Genomic DNA, 18,473 nt, shown 5'->3' on the forward strand with positions numbered 1-18,473 from the left:
TTAACAACATAACTACTAGATACGCTCTGGAATAATCATCTCTTGAAATCTGTCATGGAGAATTGGTGTTTCCAGGCTACACTTGGGAGAGGGAGAATGAATTGCAACTGCATGTGTTAATAGGAGCTCTACAGTTTCAAACATGGGTCAGCTACATGTAAATCTTTGGTGGGGCATGGCAATCTACATAATGATTTTGATAGATTTACATTTCTACTAGCCTGGAGTCTTTAGCTTGATGTGCTTTAAAAACTACAGTTCTGTGCAATGTTTTCCATGCTGTTGCCTAAAGGTTTTTGTTTCTCCTTTGGTCTGGAATGCAAATGGGCTAAAATGTCTGTGTGACTTTGCTTTCAGCTGTGAGAACTTTAATGGTAACCTCCTTTGTTTTCCAAGGTGGAGTTGGAATGAATCTAACTGCAGCAGATACCATCGTTTTTGTTGACAACGACTTTAACCCACAAAATGACTTGCAAGCAATAGCAAGAGCCCACAGGATTGGCCAGAACAAGTGAGAATATACATTGTGCATGTATGTGCATGCACAATGGGTTTCTTTCCCTGTGGGCATGTTCCACAAATCTTGCTGCACTGATAGAGCCCTTCCCCACACAGCTACAGCCAAGACCTGGTATTTTTTGAATACATTTTGGGCCCAAGACATAATGAAGCACAACTGATGTGCACTTTGCTGCAACTGATGGGAAAGCACCATACCCTCCTTTAATCAAGGCTTGTCTTCATTTTTACCTGGCTGTTGTGACTATTCCAGCCCATTACATCATTTGGAAGTTGCTGTGGTGGGTCTTGAACCTGGTCTTCCAACAACCAGTTGCTGATGCTTTATTTCCTGGGCCACTAGCACTTGGATTCTTCAGAAGTCCAGGCAGACTAAGCCTAATTAATGGAAAATTCAACCAGGAAGGAGGGTTCAAGCAGAATTTTCCACAACTGGGCATTTTTATCAAATGTTTAGAGGAAAGGTTTGAAGGAACACTTCACCAGTTTGCAGATAAGGCAAAACTGGAAGCAATGAGACCAGAATAACATTCAAATGGACCTTTACATAAAATTTATCGAAGTGTTGTAGCATCTTAAAAGCTAACCAGTTTTATTTGACATAAGATTTTGTGGACTACAGGTCAGTTCCTCAGATTTGGGTAAACAAAATATATTAAGACTTTTATTCAGCAATTAAATGTCAGACAAACCTGTATTTGACTTATTTTCCATTTTCCTCATCAACCGTGTTTCAAAATCTGTGCTACTCTCTCTCCAGTAAAAACAACTGAAAGGTTTAATTCTGCAATGGTGGAATGAGCACTGCAGAATATAGCATTATTTAAAATGTAAAAACACAAATGAATATTGAAAGCAAACACAACCAGAATATCTGTAAGGCGGTCGGGTGTGTGCTCCAGATTAATTGTTTGAAGGTGATAATTGAAAAGACCTGCTGGCATTAAAGAACGTAAGTGTTTGCATTAGGCAGAAGTACTCCTGTGCTATGACAACTAAAGGAAAGACATTTTTATGTAGAGAGGTCTTAGGCCTAGCAGCCTAACTGGCTCGCCTACATTGATCACTGTTCAGATCTTAACTGTTCAGCTCTTAACTGTCTCTTATCAAGATAGTTAAGATCCTGTCAAGAACTGCCACTGCCCTCCCCGTACTCAATAACTGCTTTCTGAAGTTAACAGATTAGCTCTTTATTGAAAGAATGGAGGATACAACTTCCTAGGAAAACATTTAAGACAGATCTCAATTGCAAACCCAAAATCATAGATACCTGTACAGTAATAGAAACCAGGTTCACTCCCAAAATAAAAAAGCCATTAGAATATTTTATTCCCACTCAAAATTTCCCTCTCAAATACTTTCTTAAAACATCTTTGCAAAATACATAGTTCTCAGAACATGAAATTCTTTCCCACAAGTTATCTACCCTGGTTCCCAGAGATTCAGGGCATCAAATGGTTAGTTATCATCATTAACAGTTTAATGACCTTCAAATACCTTAGGACAGTACATAATCTCTTCTCTCAGGATGGTACTGTCTTGTTAACATAACACTCACTTTGCACCTGGCTCTTCTCAAACAGTGAAATGGATTTAAAACTTTGATTTAACCACAGGCACTAAATTTGAATACCCTAACAGTACAATCTTCAAAACACATTTAAACTCAGCCTTTACTAAACAAAAAATCCTGTTTGCATTTTTAATATCTCTATTATTAACCTTATATTAAAACAAACCTTTAACAATTTATAACAGCTTAACAGGTCACCATTTCTCTAGTTCTTTGCATAGACACTTATGATTTTGTTTGTTTAGATTCCTAGGAACACAAGTCTTCAGTAAAAATCACTGAAATCAGAACTCACAAAGTTTTCACCTATAACATTCTTATGAACAACTTAACATAACAATATAATAAACTGATAAGGAAACTTACAGCTATATAATGCAAACCTAACAATATGTAATTCATATTACATATGAATTCATGGTTACAGAATCTGGTAAAATTCCTTCCCCAGGATTCTCTGCTACAGTCCATCTTAAGCCCAGCATCCACATGATACAAACTCAATTCCCAATTCTAAATTAAGCAATCTAAAGATAACTTTTATGAAACATTTAACTTAAACATGACAATTAGAAACAAATTAATGACTAAGAGGTGTGTGTCTGTGCTTAATATTCTTTCGAGTTCATTTTTTATCTTTTATGTTCTAGTTGTGTATTATTTTTATTGTTATTTTGTTTAATAGTTTGCCACATTGAGTACCATTGACCAAAAGGTGGAATATAAATTATAATAACTTGATCTTCAGGATTCCTTTGTGCATTCTGGGACTTAGCATGCCTGAAACGTTTTTCAGCAAGTTGCATTCCCAGAATGCAGTTGGGCTGGGTCTTGCAGTAACAAATTTTCATACTGTTAGGTGTCACTGGCTATGGGCAGATGAGAACTGTGAATGCAACAACTTTGCAAGTGTCGCAGGTTTCTCACCCCCTCTGCTCTATGCAACACTTTGCAGCTCAAACAGGAGGCCTGCAAGCCAGGAAATCCTACAGAAGACTCCTACCTGATGCCTATCTATAGTAGGACTACCAGGAGGCACTCAGTCATAGCAATCTGCCGAAGTGAACAAGTAGAAAGGCAGAGCAACTGTTTTTGGATATGGGGACACCTCATGGAAGTATTTATGTAGCACAAGAATGACTGACAGGCTTTCTCTTGGGAACTGTTGGGTGGGGATGAACAATCTCTGTTCTGAGGGGCTTGTAAACCCTGCTTGCTTTTTTATTTTCAGTAATGGTTATATACATGATTGTATACATTTAATATGTTATATTAAAATACATTTTTGTTATGCTCTTTAAGACCTGTAAAAATTATCCGTTTGATTGGGAAAGACACCGTAGAAGAGATGATCTACCGACGAGCCGTATCAAAGCTCCAGTTAACTAATGCCATTATTGAAGGGGGGCAGTTTGCACTTGGAGCACAGAACTCACAGGACACAGGTGATGTTCAGGTAAAAAAAGAAAGCAAATGTTCAAAGCTAGATCCATTTTAATTAAAAAGCTGTGGGAAACAACAATATGATCTAGCTGCACCAAACGGGGGAAATTAGGTGGTTTTCAGATTTGTAGAAGGTTTCTAAAAGCTTGTCAGGTTATTAGCTGCTTGCTTGCCAAAGCCCACCATATCAGCTCACAGATTTTCTCTCTAATTTTGAGACCAACCAGAAATTTGCAACCACAGTTTAAAGTTTCAATTTTTGATAAATTGATTAAGGTCAGTTGAACCACAAGAAAACTTTAAAATTTTATGTTAAGTAAGCTCCCAGGAAATGGTACAGCCACAATACCTTTCCTTAATTTTATTCTCACATCAATTACTTAACATTTTGATCTTGAACTCAAATTAAAATATCCAAGTGATTAATATAACTCAGACATTCTTTTTTATTATTTATTATTTTGTTATATCCATCTAAAAATTTCAGGGGGATGTAAGATAAAATAGAAAGTATAGCTACTGTTACGGTTGTATAACTGTAGCTATAATTCCAGTTATGGCTTCTGAAATCATTTAAGCACTGTCAAACCGAGTTGTGTTGTTAATGTTTTACCTCACAAGCAGGTAATATTATGAGGATTAGATTGATTAGGTATTGTTTCCCCATGTCAAATCCCTGTTTCTCAACCTATTAGAATACTGCTCTGGAAACAATGTAAGAGCTGAAACTTCAACTTTTAACTTTCACCCTTCTTCATTTTTTAAAAGCTAAGTGAAATCCTGAAGTTTGGTTTGGACAAACTGTTATCATTGGATGGAAGTACCATCTGTGATGTGGACTTGGGAAGTATCCTTGGAGAGACAAGAGGAGGAATATGGGTAATGGATCCTGTGCTGTCTACCACAGAGGGAAATGAAGAGCAAAATCTAGAAAGTATGTTGATGAAACCAACATAGGTGTTAAAAAAACAAATAGGATCAGAGTTAACCTCTGTTTGGAACTAAAATCAGTTTCTAAACCCTAACTCTGCATATTTATATAACACTGCTACTTTTCTGATCTCCTTGTCATCAGATATCTCTGCTGTTTTGCACAACATTTTATGTAACTTTTGTTTATTGAAAACTCCAGACTGTTTCCCTGGTGGAAACAAACATCCCTCAGAGCCTTGCTCATCTCTCAGAATTTAGTCTGGTGTCAGACATAACTGAACATAGTAAATCTGATGTTCCCTCAAACTGAAATGGCTCTCTGGGAGGAAAAATTCATAAACCAATGTAGATAGCTGTCCTATCACATCTAGTTTGGAATTCAAAGACGTGTGGAAGAAAATAGGGTTCTTCTTTGTGGTCTCTGTGACTTACACAAATGCCTCCTGCGCCTGTGCGGTGCACTTTTAAGAACCCTCTAGAGCATTAAGTGAGTGTTTTGTAGCTCTAGTACATTCTGAATATTGAGATTTTATTCTTGATTTGCATAACTGGAGTTGCTTATCTGTAGTGTAGTGGTCTGAGCGTTCGACTATGGCTCTGGAAATGTGGGTTCTGTTCCCACTCAGCCATGGAAACCCACTGAGTGATCTTGGGTGAGTTACCCCCTCAGCCCCAGAAAACCCCGTGGTAGATTCGCCTTAGGGTTGTCATAGGTCAGAGGCAACTTGAAGGCCCACAACAACAACATTTTCTCTATCCACATAGGATTTACTAATCTTCAGAGACATAGCCATGTTAGTCTGGAATATCAGTATGCAAGGGATCTCATAGTACCTTTGAGACTAAATGAATGAAATGCAAAATTGTGATGACATTTCCTGAGTAGATGTGTGGCCAGTTTATAGTATCTTTTCTGGTTCCCAGTCTGTACACACCACGTTCCCAAACTCCCTCCACCATTTGGATGGTCCTTCACCCACCCTCGCCTTAGGCAACATCTTTCCTCCTGCCTTTGTCCATCAACAGCCATAGCTAAAACTGAACTTGTCACCTTGTTACCATACCCCCCGTTTTGCATTTCCGTGGTTGTTCATACAGTCTTATTATAAAAGTCCTTCCTGGGCACCTGTTCATGCATTTGAGGAAGTAGACTAAGTCTATGGAAGCTTCTGGTACGACTTCTTTTGCAGTTAGTCTCAGATTTAGCCTTGTATAGGTAAAGAAGAAAGTTGCCCTTATCAGTACTAATAAATGGTTTGGGGGGGGGGTCTTGCAAAACATTAGAAAATTACATTCCATTGTTTGTGGTATGAAACAAGATTATATTTCAGGAAATAGTCCTTCTAGATAGAAACCTCAGGACTGTCTTGTTCAGAAATTGCCAATTGGAGGATAGTTAAATTTGTATCATACTTTTCCTACCAAATGCTGAGGCCAGCAGTTTTAATTAGTTTTCTTTGTGAGTGTAACTGTTGACAAGGATAGTAGTGGCTTTAGGTTAAGAAAAACAATAAAAAATATTTTGATTTTCTTCTGCATCCAAAAACATTGAGTCCATTAATTGTCTTACTGAAAGTTTTTATCAACTCTTTCTTCATTTTGGTGCTGATGCAGACTTCGTATTAAGACTGCAGGTTGCAAATAAATGGTTAGGTTTTCTATTCAAAGTCTAGCTGAAGCTGGCTGTTCTCTGTAGCTTGCTAAACAAAAGGAAATCCATGAAGGGAAAATTTCTTAAAACAAAGGCAACTTTATGAGAGATTACAGTGGTGAACCTGATCTTAAATAAAAATCTAATGTAATGTCAGCAGTTCATTTTGAGGTGGTTGTTTCTTTTTAAGGCCACATGTACATATATGAAGGCAAAGACTACTCCAAAGAACTTAGCAAAGAAGATCAGAAGGCCTTTGATCAGTTGCTAGATCTACAAAACATTCTCATTGAAGATGTCAGTCAAAAAGGAAGAGCACTGAGAAATAAAGCAGACGTGAGTATAAATAAAATGTGACATTTTGGGTGATGGTTTGATAGTTTATAACTAGCTAATTTGAATTCTGCATTTATTTAATTTTTTTAAACTTCAGTTCTGGGCATCTTCTCCAGTTAAAATATTTATGTAAAACAAGGAAATTGTGCATGAAATCTGGAGTAGTTTTACTGGAAAAGAAAAGAAATACTAGGTACCAAACACGAAGAGCAATAAATGGAAATGCTTTTCCATTCATTGCAGGGCTGGGCAACTGTGGAAGGGTAGGAGGCCACATTAGGCCCCCCGCCTAGGAAACTTCGAAAGGCCACCTTCCCACCGCATGTCACATGTGTCCCCAGATGTTGCATTGGGTGCAACAGGGCAAAGTGAGTGGAAGTCACTTCTAAGGTGGCAAGAGACCTCCAAACATGATGAAAATGCCCACCATACCCCCTAGAAGGCTTTGGAGGGCATTTTTGATAACAACAACAAAAAAAACATTGACACACTTATTCCGAGGTCCACAAAAATGGCCCTGGGGCTGCTTGCTACTCATGGACCACACTTTGTCTGTTTCTGATCTAGCAGCATCTGGGTCAGATTGATAGGAATTTGCTAAAAATACAGAGTGGTCACTGGATTTGGGGGAATAATTTAAGGTACTCGGTATGTTCAGTTTGGTAAATAGAAGACTGAGGAATGACTCTCTTCAAATACTTCAATGGCTGTTACAGAGAGGAGGGGGCAGGCCTGTTCTCTGCTGCCCAGAAGGTAGGACCAAGTCTAATGGGGAGCGTAGATTTCAATTAAACATTAGAAGAACGTTTTGATAGATGCCCAGTAGATCACTGTGCACTTCAAAGAGTTGAGTTTCAGCTGAAGTTACGTAAGTGTAAAGAGGTTTCGCACAGGATCACATAGTTATTACTTTCAGAGAAAAAAATTAAGACCCAAATTCCATTCCCTGAGAGTCTTCAAATCAGCTCACAATGTTCTTCCTACCATTTCTAAGAGTTTATATAAAGCAGACCAGAGGGAAAACAACCTGAAACTAACTTCAGATGGGAAAATCTACCTCATTAACTCTCTTTTCTTCTCCAGGTTCTTGTTTTGGGCATTCAGATGGGTCCCAGTAAAAAACGAAGGAAATTAAGTCCAGAAGAGCTGGAAGCTCGGCATAGGAAACTGCAGGAGGCAGCAGCAAGGAAGGCTAAGCTCAGGGAAGAACAGAGGCAGAGGAAGGCAGAAGCTGAACACCAGAAAAAGTAAGGTGCTCTACAGGCACTGCTCTCATTGTAGCACAAGCAAACAAGACCTTTCATTCCCTGATACTGGATTGGGGCTATATGTTTGATGCTATCTCTTACAAACAAGGATAGTGTCAAAACTGGTTGCATGCTTTCTTGATATCTCTTTCTATAATCTCTGTAGAACACCGCCTTGTATGCTAGGCATTGTTTTTGCTTTGCTTTTTGTCTTTAGCTTCGTTTTTTTCCAGGTATAAGCAGGGTTAAAGTAATGGTTCTATACAGAAGCTAATACAGTCGGCCCTTCACATTCACAAGGGTTAGGGGAACAAGACCCCCGTGAATGTGGAGCCCCTCCCACCTCCCCTCTGATGCCTGGGACAGATAGGAGGGACCCAGAAAGAGCCCACGCACAACGAAATTTGTCAATATGGAGGAACCACTGTATTGTGCCATATTTCCCCTGCTTATCTCATAGGAAAAAAAGAGCAGGGCATGAGGGGATAATGCTAAGTACCTCTATACTGAAAGTATGAATGACTTGCCAATTTTATTTCTCTTTATTTTTTATTTACTGTTATGTTCTGCTCTGCCACATCAACACATTTTTATTTTATTTTTCTTAAAGCAGAATGCAGAATCCAGTAGGGTTGGCCTTGCATCATGCACAGGCTTATGTTTCAAATCAAAAAGCTTTAGCTCGGTTAACATTTGTATTGTTAGTATTACAGTAGACAGTGTGTTTGTTTAAGAGCAATAGCTTAACTTTTAAAAAAATTTCAGGATGGCCTGGTGGGAAGCTAATCACTACAGATCTTGTTGCCTTGAGTCAGAACAGAGCAGCGAAGAGGAGGAGGAGGAGGAAGAAGAAGAAGGCAACATGCTGGATGTGCACTTGGACTACACTGACTCAGAACAGGCCTCCATCCACTATATTATGGGAGATGTTACCCACCCCTCAGCAGGAGAAGAGGATGCCATTATTGTGCACTGTGTAGGTAAGTGAAATACACTGTGTTAGAACAGGCATATTTTTCATGAACCTCCCCAAAATCCTGCTCAGTGGGATTCCTTTCTGTTAATGATACTCACTGAAAAATAACATTGCAGTTGTGATGAAAAATGCATTCCCCTCTAATGTCTGAAAAGTCAAATTTTTAATGTAAAATTTCTGCAGTGGCTTTGCCTCTTCATTGTATATACCACGAGAGTAAAATTAATAGCCCCAGAAATCTATGCAATATATTATTCTTCTCTTTGGTGTCTGTGACCCACATATAGATTGATCTGTGCCTGCACAGAGCTAGTTGGAGATCTAGAGCTGAGCCAGGTATTTGGGGTGAGAACATCACCTTACCCCAAGGTGGACATCCTGCCTTTCCCCTTGGTTCATTTGTTTGCCACAGCTGCATCTTTCTTTGGGAATTTTCCCACCATTTTTGGCTGTGCTGTGAGATTGTTGAGCATCCTACTTTTGTCTTTCACCTTCATTTTTGCCATCATTTTCATCATCAGAATCTTCTCTGATTTACTGTATTTCTTTATGCAAGCCTTCCAGCTCATGGCACTGAAACCTCTGGGTAGTCGGGACAGTCTCAGCTGAGACATCAGCTTCCTTGCAAAATGAACATGTTTTCAACCTCTCAGAGGTTACATCCTATTTATCTTATGACCAGTTTTGGAACAGGTGCAACAGAACCTGGCAATGCCTTCTGAAAATTTCTAATCTGTTGCATTGGTTTCTGAAGGCCAAACTTCTTCTCTGTTGACAATCCATTCAGTGAGGGTCATTCCCACATTTCATCTTCATCAGCTTTGGCATTTCTGCCTCACTAACATTTCAGCCTTTTTTAACCAGTTGCTAATCAGTTGCTTTTTTGTACTGCATTCACAACATCTTAAATCATTTAAAAAGAATATCAGTACCTGTGGAATATGAAGCTTCTGAGTCTAGCCTAGAATTTGTATTTCTTGTTCTTCCATTTTGGAAGAAATGCTTTTTCATCTAGATGTTCTGGAAGTTTGGCATGCATGTTTCATGGCATCTGGCATGCCCCCTTTTCAACAAAGCGCATAATGAAATACGCTACAGTCTCAGAAATAGAGTGATGTAGTTTGGATGGATAGAACTAGATATCATTTTGGTTCCTGAGAGGCTAAAGATGTTAAAATATGCTTGTGTTGATAGCCTGTACCTCACAGGAGCTTCATGGTCAGGATTTCTCTGCTTCCTTTTGGGTTTGGCTTCTTCTCTATCTTACCACACTAAAGCATCCATGCTGTCTCTAAGGAAAATAGCTGTTAATTCTTTTATTTATTTATTTTAATCTTCATGGATCCCCATGGGATGAATGCTTTTGCTGCTGTGATGCACTTGCCGAGAAAATTATATGTGGAAAGAGGTGATATTCTGTCAGTCATTGAAAGTTTAATTTAAAAAATCAGCCTGTCATACTCTTTCCCTCCTTTCTCAGTTCTCTTAACTACAACTCTCTTGTTCAGATGATTCAGGCCGCTGGGGAAGAGGAGGCTTATTTACAGCACTGGGGAATCGTTCTGACCAGCCAAAAAAGATATATGAGCAGGCAGGAAAGATGAAAGGTAAGGCGAATATGGGCAAATGCTTCTTTTAGAAAAATCTTCCCTTTTTACTGTTTTTAGTCAGACTTAACAACATCTAGATTAACAAGTAATTAATGTTTCCTGGTCAGTAGGTCTCAGTGCCGATTTGCTTTATTTTTGTAGATCTGACATTGGGAGGAACTCTTTTGTTCCCAATTGATGATAAGAAATCCAGAAACAAAGGACAGGACTTGGTAACTATGCATGGAGATGGTTTTTGTTCTCTTTCATTTCAGTAATTTAAAATTTTATTTGAGGAGCCAAATAAAATATGCAGTTGTGTTCTGAAACACGTTACAAAACACTTCAGTAGCATTTGACAATTTGACATCCATGAAGCTCCTTTGGTATCCTGACAAGATTGTCAGGTTTTAAAAACTTGGTGATATACTTACATGGTCAAGAAATTATTGTTTTTAAAAATAATATCTTTATTAATTTTTCATAATCATACAAATTAAAAAGCTCACATGCTACATCATTACACAAAATTGTCTTCTCTTGCAAGAAATTATTTAAACAGGGACTTTTTTTTAAAAAAAAATGAACTAAAGAAATACCAGAATCCTTTTAGATTTAATAGAACTTGCACATTGGTGAGTAAGATGTGTCTTGACAATAAGCTCTAGCATTAGTTTTTTTAGCTCCTTGACTGACTCGAAGCATTTATCGTTCATTCTCAGCTGGCCCTTATTGTAGCACAGCACCGAGACCGCTCCAACAACTTGTCTGGAATTAAGCTCCCTGCTTTAGAAAAGGGATTAAAGAAAATTTATCTGGCAGCCAAGAAAAAGGATGGTAAGTATTACTGTCTGAGGATTGGCAAAATGGAACATGGTGTCCCTCAGTTCACACACAGATTCCTGAAGGTGCTGTTGAAACAAGCTGAAAGGCACAGCTAAGGCATTCCAGTCTCTCTCTAAAGTTCCTGCCATTGCAGGTTTCCCTATGGGAAGACTCCTCTGTCAGCAGCAGTCCCAGCTTTGATGGATAAATGGTCCTTTTGGCATCAAAAGCCTCCGACACCTTTTGCAGTACACCTGTGCTTCCTCTCCCCTCTAAATCTTCTCAGACTAACATCTGGCCCCATGTTCAGTAGTTCTGATAATTACTGCTGCTTGAATTGAGTTACCTTAAAAACTTGTAAACTGCTCCTTCATCCTGAAAAGGATTTCATCATAGTGTGCTGAAAACAAATAAAAAGCAATACAGCTGAAGTGGGCAACTGGCCTTCCAGATATTTTTGGCCTACATAGTGGTGTGATGCATTATGGCAACTGCAGTCCAGGAACATCTAGAGGACAGTAATTATTCACACCTGATAGATTATGATATAATCTAAAATTGGAATATCAGAAGTAAAACTGAGATTCTTAGCATTATTTTAAGCAACAAAAATAGCAGTTGAATCTAAAAACAAGAATTTTGAAATTTCACCCTAAAGTGTCTGAGAAAATGAAGACTCACTTGACATCAAAAAGAACACAGCATGGGCATGTCTTCCAAGGGTAGTTATTCCACAAGCGTATTACCACCACAAGGGAGGCCCTAAGACAAGTGCACTTCTCTTACAGAAGGGACACAAGGAAGGATTTCCTCTGATGATCTTGATGCTTGAAATTAGAAGTAGCAGTGCTTCAGATATTCAGGCCACACGCCATTTAGGATTTTAAATTAAACCTCTAGAATTGGACTTGTATATAGAATTAGTTGTATATAAGCACGCAATCTAGCCCCTCTAGAACAAGAGAAATATGACTTCACCTGGGCAACCCAGCCAAAACTAGCCGCTGAATTAGAAACCAACAGAAGTTTTGAGATTCTTTCCAAGGACAGCCCCATACATCATGCTTTACAGTAACCTAACCTAAATATTACTAGATCATTGTAACCAGACTGCCTTTCTCCAGGAAGTGTTGTGGCTGAAGAAGCTGGTAAGAGATGCTCTAAGCCACTGACACTCCTTAGACCTTAGAAGAACCAGTGACATTTAAAGTGTTTATCATAAAAAATTGCTCCTAATTCCCTAACCATGTTAAAATAGTTTGACGTACCAGTGGCATTGGCTTTGCCTTCTAAGCCACTTCTAGAAGGCAGACAGAACAGTCTTTGAGCCTGTTCGTCTGCAATGGGCACAGAGACCTTGATAGTGTTCTTCCCTCTAGTTTTGTCATTTGTCTTTACCATGGTTCACAATATATCGGTTTTATAAAGGAGAAAGCTATGTTGTTGGATTTGCTGTTGTTTTAGTGAGGCAGAAACAAGGAGTAGAGGGTTGCTAACATATTGCAAAAAGAATGAGCAGCCAATGTAGGAAAAGGTCTTTGGGATTAGTGGTTATTGATTTTCTACCTGGACTTCCACTTACTTCTCCTTACCCTAAAATGTGTAGTTTTGAAGGTCACTTGAGAGTGCTCTCCATAACTAGGAAGTTATCGACAGGAATGTTCCCTGTTGTTTTTTGCATCTTAACTGCAATTCAGGTAACTTTATCTCCCTTGCTCTGTCTTTCAGCAAGTATCCACCTGCCTCGCATTGGACATTCAACCAAGGGCTTTAATTGGTATGGAACAGAGCGTCTCATCCGCAAGTACTTGGCATCAAGAGGAATACCCACATTTGTGTATCCTTGTGAAACACTCTGATTATTATGCTGCTAAAATTGAATATTGTGCTATATCTGTAAAAGCCAGAGAGTGGAGATTGGGAATTTGTTGCTTCAGTTTGGCACAGGGAATTAGGACTATTCAGATTTCAAGGTATTAGTTCCATGCTGAGTAATTGATTTCCTCAGTAGTTTAGGAGGCTGTGCCTAGAGATGGCACAGACAACTTTACAAATGAGAACATTGGGAAGGGGAGCAGACTGAGGGACACCAATGGAGGTTTTGTTACCTGAGACAGAAAAATTCCTAATGCATATGAATTAAAGAAGGGGGGAACTCAAAGGTGGACAAAGGGACAAAACAGACCAGCAATAAGAGCTGTCTTGGGGGTGGCATGGGGGCGTGGAGAGCACACACCTCGACTCTGTCCTCAAGCTGGAGTCATGCGCCCAGATGATGGGCAGCATGGGAATGCTCCTGCGGCATGGCAATTAGACACCACATGCCATAGGAATAGAGAAGAGCTGTGTCAGCAGCAAAAGGAGTGCCCTTTCCCTGGCACAAAAAGGAGCAGCTTTCTGCCACTCCTTTTTGTGTGAGGAAAAGGCCAGATTGGGGCCGTGGTGTACAGTTGTAACAGCCCTGATCCAGCACACAAAGAAGCTGTGTGACGCCGCCCTTTTAGGACCATCTGTTTTCGGCTAAAGTGAAGGTCAGGGGGAGGGCTATTAGTAGAATCACAGATCTAATGATAAGATTTCACTGGCTTGTTCCCATTTCCACCATTGTCCTGCTTTTTAAAAAAACTTTTATTTGTTCATTTTTATAAACCCAATCTATGGTTTGACCAGTACTGGTCTCCTGACTTCTGCATACTTTTAAAATAGAGCCACTGATTCATTCCTCTGGAAACAGGATTATGTAGCGAGATGTTAGTCTTAGGGCCACTCCTGGGACAAGTAGGACTGGCTTTATCCCATTCCTGAAAACCCAGTTACTAAATTTTTGTTCCCTATCCCCATCTTTGCTCAGGAACAAAGCTCTGGTAAAGATGGGAAAGAGGATAGAACCCTACCTATTTAACCAGGCAAACCACCTATTTCAGAAGGGGTTTATTCTCATTTAAGTGCCCATAGGCCAGATTAAACCTAAATCCACTTTAAGCATCTAGCGATGAACACTGTATATGTAAAGGAGAAGTTTTAAATCTATGTTGTGAGTTGTCTTTGAGTCTCACGGTGGGAGAAAAGTGGGAAATTAAATATCACCCAGAGATTGGCAAAACTACATTTTTTATTACTACTCTCAGAATCTCTGTACGAAACTTTGTTTTTACTTCTGGCTTAATGATAACTCCTTAACTTTTCTCATCAGATACTACTATCCTAGGACCAAAGGACCTTTGCAAGTATCCACAACATTAGCATCAACTTCACAGCCTTAAAAATTTTCACGGTGCAAAGGCTCGTGCCTGCTACTCGTTCATGCAGCTGTCTGCAAATGTTTTGAAGAGATAGGAATACTAGATACAGATCGGTTTGTGTACATATAAATCTATTCCCATATTAGTGAGAGAACTGTGCTTGATCATGCATTCACTTTTTAAGACAGAAGTGGCAGCTCTGGCTGGTACACAGACCTTCCATGACAGGCTTGAGTGTTGGGTTGAACATGACCTGCTGGCCTCTGAGCACAGTTGGAGCCAAGCAGCCAAAAAAAGCAGATTAAGAGCAGCATGATAGACCTGTGACTTGGCTCTCCATCTCCTGGCTGTACTCCTTCATTCTGCAGAACAGCTGACTTTTTATTTCGTGATTTAATTTTTTTCTTCATACATGGGGTTTTTACACTCTTGTTAAAATGTACAGTGAATATTAAAAATGACAGACTGCCTCTTTCTGTAAAAGGTGTCTACTTGAAGTAAAATAACTGTGTACCTACTCTTGTACAGAATTTGAGTTCTTCTCTTTAAAAAGCAAAATCTGGCATGGGCTTTGGGGAACTGAATGGGCAGTGTTTTCTAGCTGAAAGTTTCCAAAGGACAGTTAAACACTGTAGGATTTGCAAAATGGCTTATTGGTTAAGCTGGCAAAGAGTCACTAGTACCATCTGCCATGTACAAATGCATATTCTTCATGTTAGTAAGGGAAATCTGTTTGCTGTTGGAGGGTAACATTCAAGGCAGTTGCCACCAGTTTGTGGCTGCAAAGAACCAGCCATGCCATAAAGAGCCCAGACATCATAGAGGCGCCGCTTAAAGAAGCTCCATTTTGGAGCTTCTTTTTCGGTCCGTGCGGGAGCCACGCGGTGTGGCTGCTGCGGCTCCCGCACGGAGCAAACGGCGGCGGCGGCAGACCGCCTCAAAGCGGCGGTTTATAACCCGCCAAACTGAAAGAAAGAAATTGGCAGCATGAGCTTTCCTAGACTTCAGTCTACTTCCTCATATGCTTTTGGTGGAGTGGAAGCCAGGGACAGACATATGCATGCCATAAGTATGTAAGAATGTCAATTCAAATTCAAAATCCTTTGTGTATGGAAATGAAGTAGCAACTCCAGTTTTAACTAGGGTCTTTTGTGGAAATGAGATGGCAAGACCAGTTTGGCCTTAGAAAGTAGCCTGCAGGTGGGGAGAATAGATGTGTGTAGTGAGCCAGGAAGCCATTTGTTCCTGTTCAATCTGTTGCTGAGGGACTGTAGTTTCTGAATGAACTCCAATTCTGCTGTTTCTCTTTCCAATCTACCTTTGTAGTTCTTCTGTTCAGTGACTGCTATTCTGAGGTCTAGAATGCCCATGGAGATTAAAATGTTCTGCCACTGGCTTTTGTGTATTCCCATTCCTAATGTCTGATATATGTCCATCTATCCTCATGGTATCCTCAACACTCTTCATATAATAGTGTGCCACATTATTTGCTGTCAAGTTGATTTCAACTGGCAACCCTATAAATGAGAGACCTCCAATATTCCCAGTCAACTGCCCTGCTCAGGTTTTGCCGACTCAAGGCCATGGCTTCCCTGAGTGACTCAATCCATCCATAGCACAGTCTCCTTCTTTTCCTATCGCTATCCTTTTTATTTTTGATTTTCCCTCAGAGATTCACTTCATGCCATGATATGTCCCAAGTGCAACTGTCTCAGTTTAGTCAACTTTGCTTATGGTGAGAGTTCAGTCTTAATTTGCACTAAGCCTCAGTCATTTGTCTTTTTAGCAGTCGACAGTATCTGTAGAATTCTTCACGGCCACATTTCAAATAAGTTTATTTCTGTCAGTTTTCTTCATTGTCCGGCTCTCACAACTATACATGGTGATGGGGAATACAGTGGCCTGGGTGATTCTGACTTTAGTACTCATTTGTATATCTTTGCTCTTTAGGATCTTTTCTAATTCTTTCATAGCTGTCCTTCCCATTCCTAGTCATCTTATTCCCCTCACTGCAGTCACCATTCTGGTCAATATTTGATCCTAGGTATGGAAATTTTCTGTTTCGATTTCCTCATTGTCTAGACTGGATGTATGCATTTCTTCTGTTGTCATTATTTTAATTTTCTTTATGTTTAATTTTCTTTAGGTATTTATTTAAGCAGGCATTTTAATATATAATCATGCTATGATGGCTTTTGTGTGTGGCAGGGTGTTGGTTGTACCTGTTAAGCTTTTGTATATTTTTATGTGGTTTTGTACGGTTTATGGATGATTTTAAATGTTTTATGTTTTTAGTGTAATGGGTTTTTTTAAATGCTTTTTTACCTGTGAGCTGCCTTGGGTCTTCTGGGAGAAAGGTGGCATACAAATGAAATAAATAAATAAGATATGGATGGATAGACCTCCAGATCCTCCTGATGGACACTTTGCTCATGCTGTTGATGGAGCTAAAGGCCGAATCTTCTTTTCCTGGGAGATGGAAAAAACAGTGGCTTTAACTTCTGCGATCACTGAGTGTTTTTTATCACATGCCTAAACCACAATCAAATTCTTGATCATACATCCGAATGGTTTAAATTGCCTTGTAAAAAATTCTCATTCAGTGCTTAGCACTCTTGTCATTCCTTGTTATCTCCACTTTTGAGCCTGTGGTTTTATTTTTACTCTTACCGCAGCACTAAAGAGTGAGAGAGATACCTAGTTTACACAAGGACACAGATGGTAGTCTTGTGTAGCATTGCAGTTTGTGTGCCTTCAAATCATTTCCAATTTAGGGCAACCCTAAGGCCAACCTATTGGGGTTTTCTGAGTGCTGGGAGTGCGTTACCTGTCTATAGTCAGCCAATGGGTTTCCATGGTTGACTGAGAATTCGAACCCTGATCTCCAGGGGTGCTGTCCAAGGGTCAGACCATTATGCCATGTTGGCTCCTTAGTGTTGGATTTGGGACTCCAAAATCCAGAGAATCTGTTCCTGGCTGCAATCTATGGCTATGACAGTATTAACAAAACAATCATCACCCTGTAAAGAAAAACCCATTATGAAAACTTAGGTGACAGAAGCTGGAAACGACTTGAAGGCACACAACAACAACACAACATCATCTTGGTCAAGTCACACTCTTTCAGCCTCAGAGGTAGGACAAGGGGAATCCCTTCTGAACAAATCCTGTGAAGAAAAACCCGTTGGATTCCCCTTTAGAGTTGCCATAAGTGGGGGAAAACTCGAAGGCCCACAACATCTCTCAGCCTCAGGGGAAGGCCCTTCCCACCAAGTCCTGTGAAGAAAACTCCATGAGAGGTCCTCCTTAGGGTCACCAAAAGTGGGAAAGGGCTTGAAGGCCCACAGTAGTGTCTAGATCAAGGGAAGTAATAGTGCCACTATATTCAGCTCTGGTCAGCCACCTTGAATATTGTGTCCAGTTCTGGGCTCCATAATTCAAGAAGGGCATTGAGAAACTGAAGTGTGTCCAAAGGAGGGCGGCCAAAATGGTGAAGGGTCTGGAAACCATGTCCTATGAGGAACGCCTTAGGGAGCTGGGGATGTTTAGCTTGTAGAAGAGAAGGTTAAGAGGTGATGTGATAGCCCTGTTTAAATATTTGAAGGGATGTCATATTGAGGAGGGAGCAAGCTTGTTTTCTGCTGCTCCAGAGAACAGGACCCAGAGCAATGGATGCAAGCTCCAGGAAAAGAGATTCCACCTCAACATTAGGAAGAACTTCCTGACAGTGGAACAGACTCCTTCCTCGGAGTGTAGTGGAGTCTCCTTCATTGGAGGTCTTTAAACAGAGGCTGGATGACCATCTGTTGGGGATGCTTTGATGGAGAGTTCCTGCATGGCAGATAGTGAGTCCCTGCATGGCAGAATGGGGTTGGGCTGGATGGCCCTTGGGGTCTCTTAAATACTATGATTCTAGGCACAACAGCCCCAGCCTCTTGGCCAAGTAGTCCCACTCTCCATGAGGGGCCTGGGAGGGCCAAGGGCCCTCAGGGGGAGCCACTGCTCCTCGAGTCAAGGCCCGGCCTCCCCGCCAGGGAGGGAGGGAGGGAGGGCGGTGGCGCCGCTGCCGCTGCTGCTGCCTCTGCCTCTCCTCCTGTCGCCCTGGGTACAGGAAGCGGAAAGAGACGCCGCCGCCGCCG

The 18,473-nt window shown here is 40.3% G+C and overlaps 1 protein-coding gene across 4 annotated transcripts in view; it reads left to right on the plus strand.

Annotated features, from left to right (window-relative positions):
* The window catches only part of CHD1L (chromodomain helicase DNA binding protein 1 like), a 37,208-nt gene extending 22,357 nt beyond the window's left edge, over positions 1–14,851 (plus strand). For all 4 annotated transcript variants that reach the window (XM_089489187.1, XM_089489188.1, XM_089489190.1 and 1 more), the window contains 11 exons: positions 397–511; positions 3,395–3,548; positions 4,304–4,469; positions 6,310–6,455; positions 7,539–7,702; positions 8,468–8,682; positions 10,187–10,285; positions 10,430–10,500; positions 10,990–11,104; positions 12,821–12,929; positions 14,286–14,851. In XM_089489187.1, the coding sequence (XP_089345313.1) occupies positions 397–511; positions 3,395–3,548; positions 4,304–4,469; positions 6,310–6,455; positions 7,539–7,702; positions 8,468–8,682; positions 10,187–10,285; positions 10,430–10,500; positions 10,990–11,104; positions 12,821–12,929; positions 14,286–14,355 (1,424 nt within the window). In that variant the 3' untranslated portion in view covers positions 14,356–14,851. The remainder of the gene's footprint in view (positions 1–396; positions 512–3,394; positions 3,549–4,303; positions 4,470–6,309; positions 6,456–7,538; positions 7,703–8,467; positions 8,683–10,186; positions 10,286–10,429; positions 10,501–10,989; positions 11,105–12,820; positions 12,930–14,285) is intronic.
* The last annotated feature ends 3,622 nt before the right edge of the window (positions 14,852–18,473 follow it).

The sequence above is a fragment of the Sceloporus occidentalis genome, unplaced genomic scaffold, assembly GCF_023333645.1.
Source record: "Sceloporus occidentalis isolate IW3139 unplaced genomic scaffold, rSceOcc1.0.p SCAF_1, whole genome shotgun sequence".
Classification (NCBI taxonomy): domain Eukaryota; kingdom Metazoa; phylum Chordata; class Lepidosauria; order Squamata; family Phrynosomatidae; genus Sceloporus; species Sceloporus occidentalis.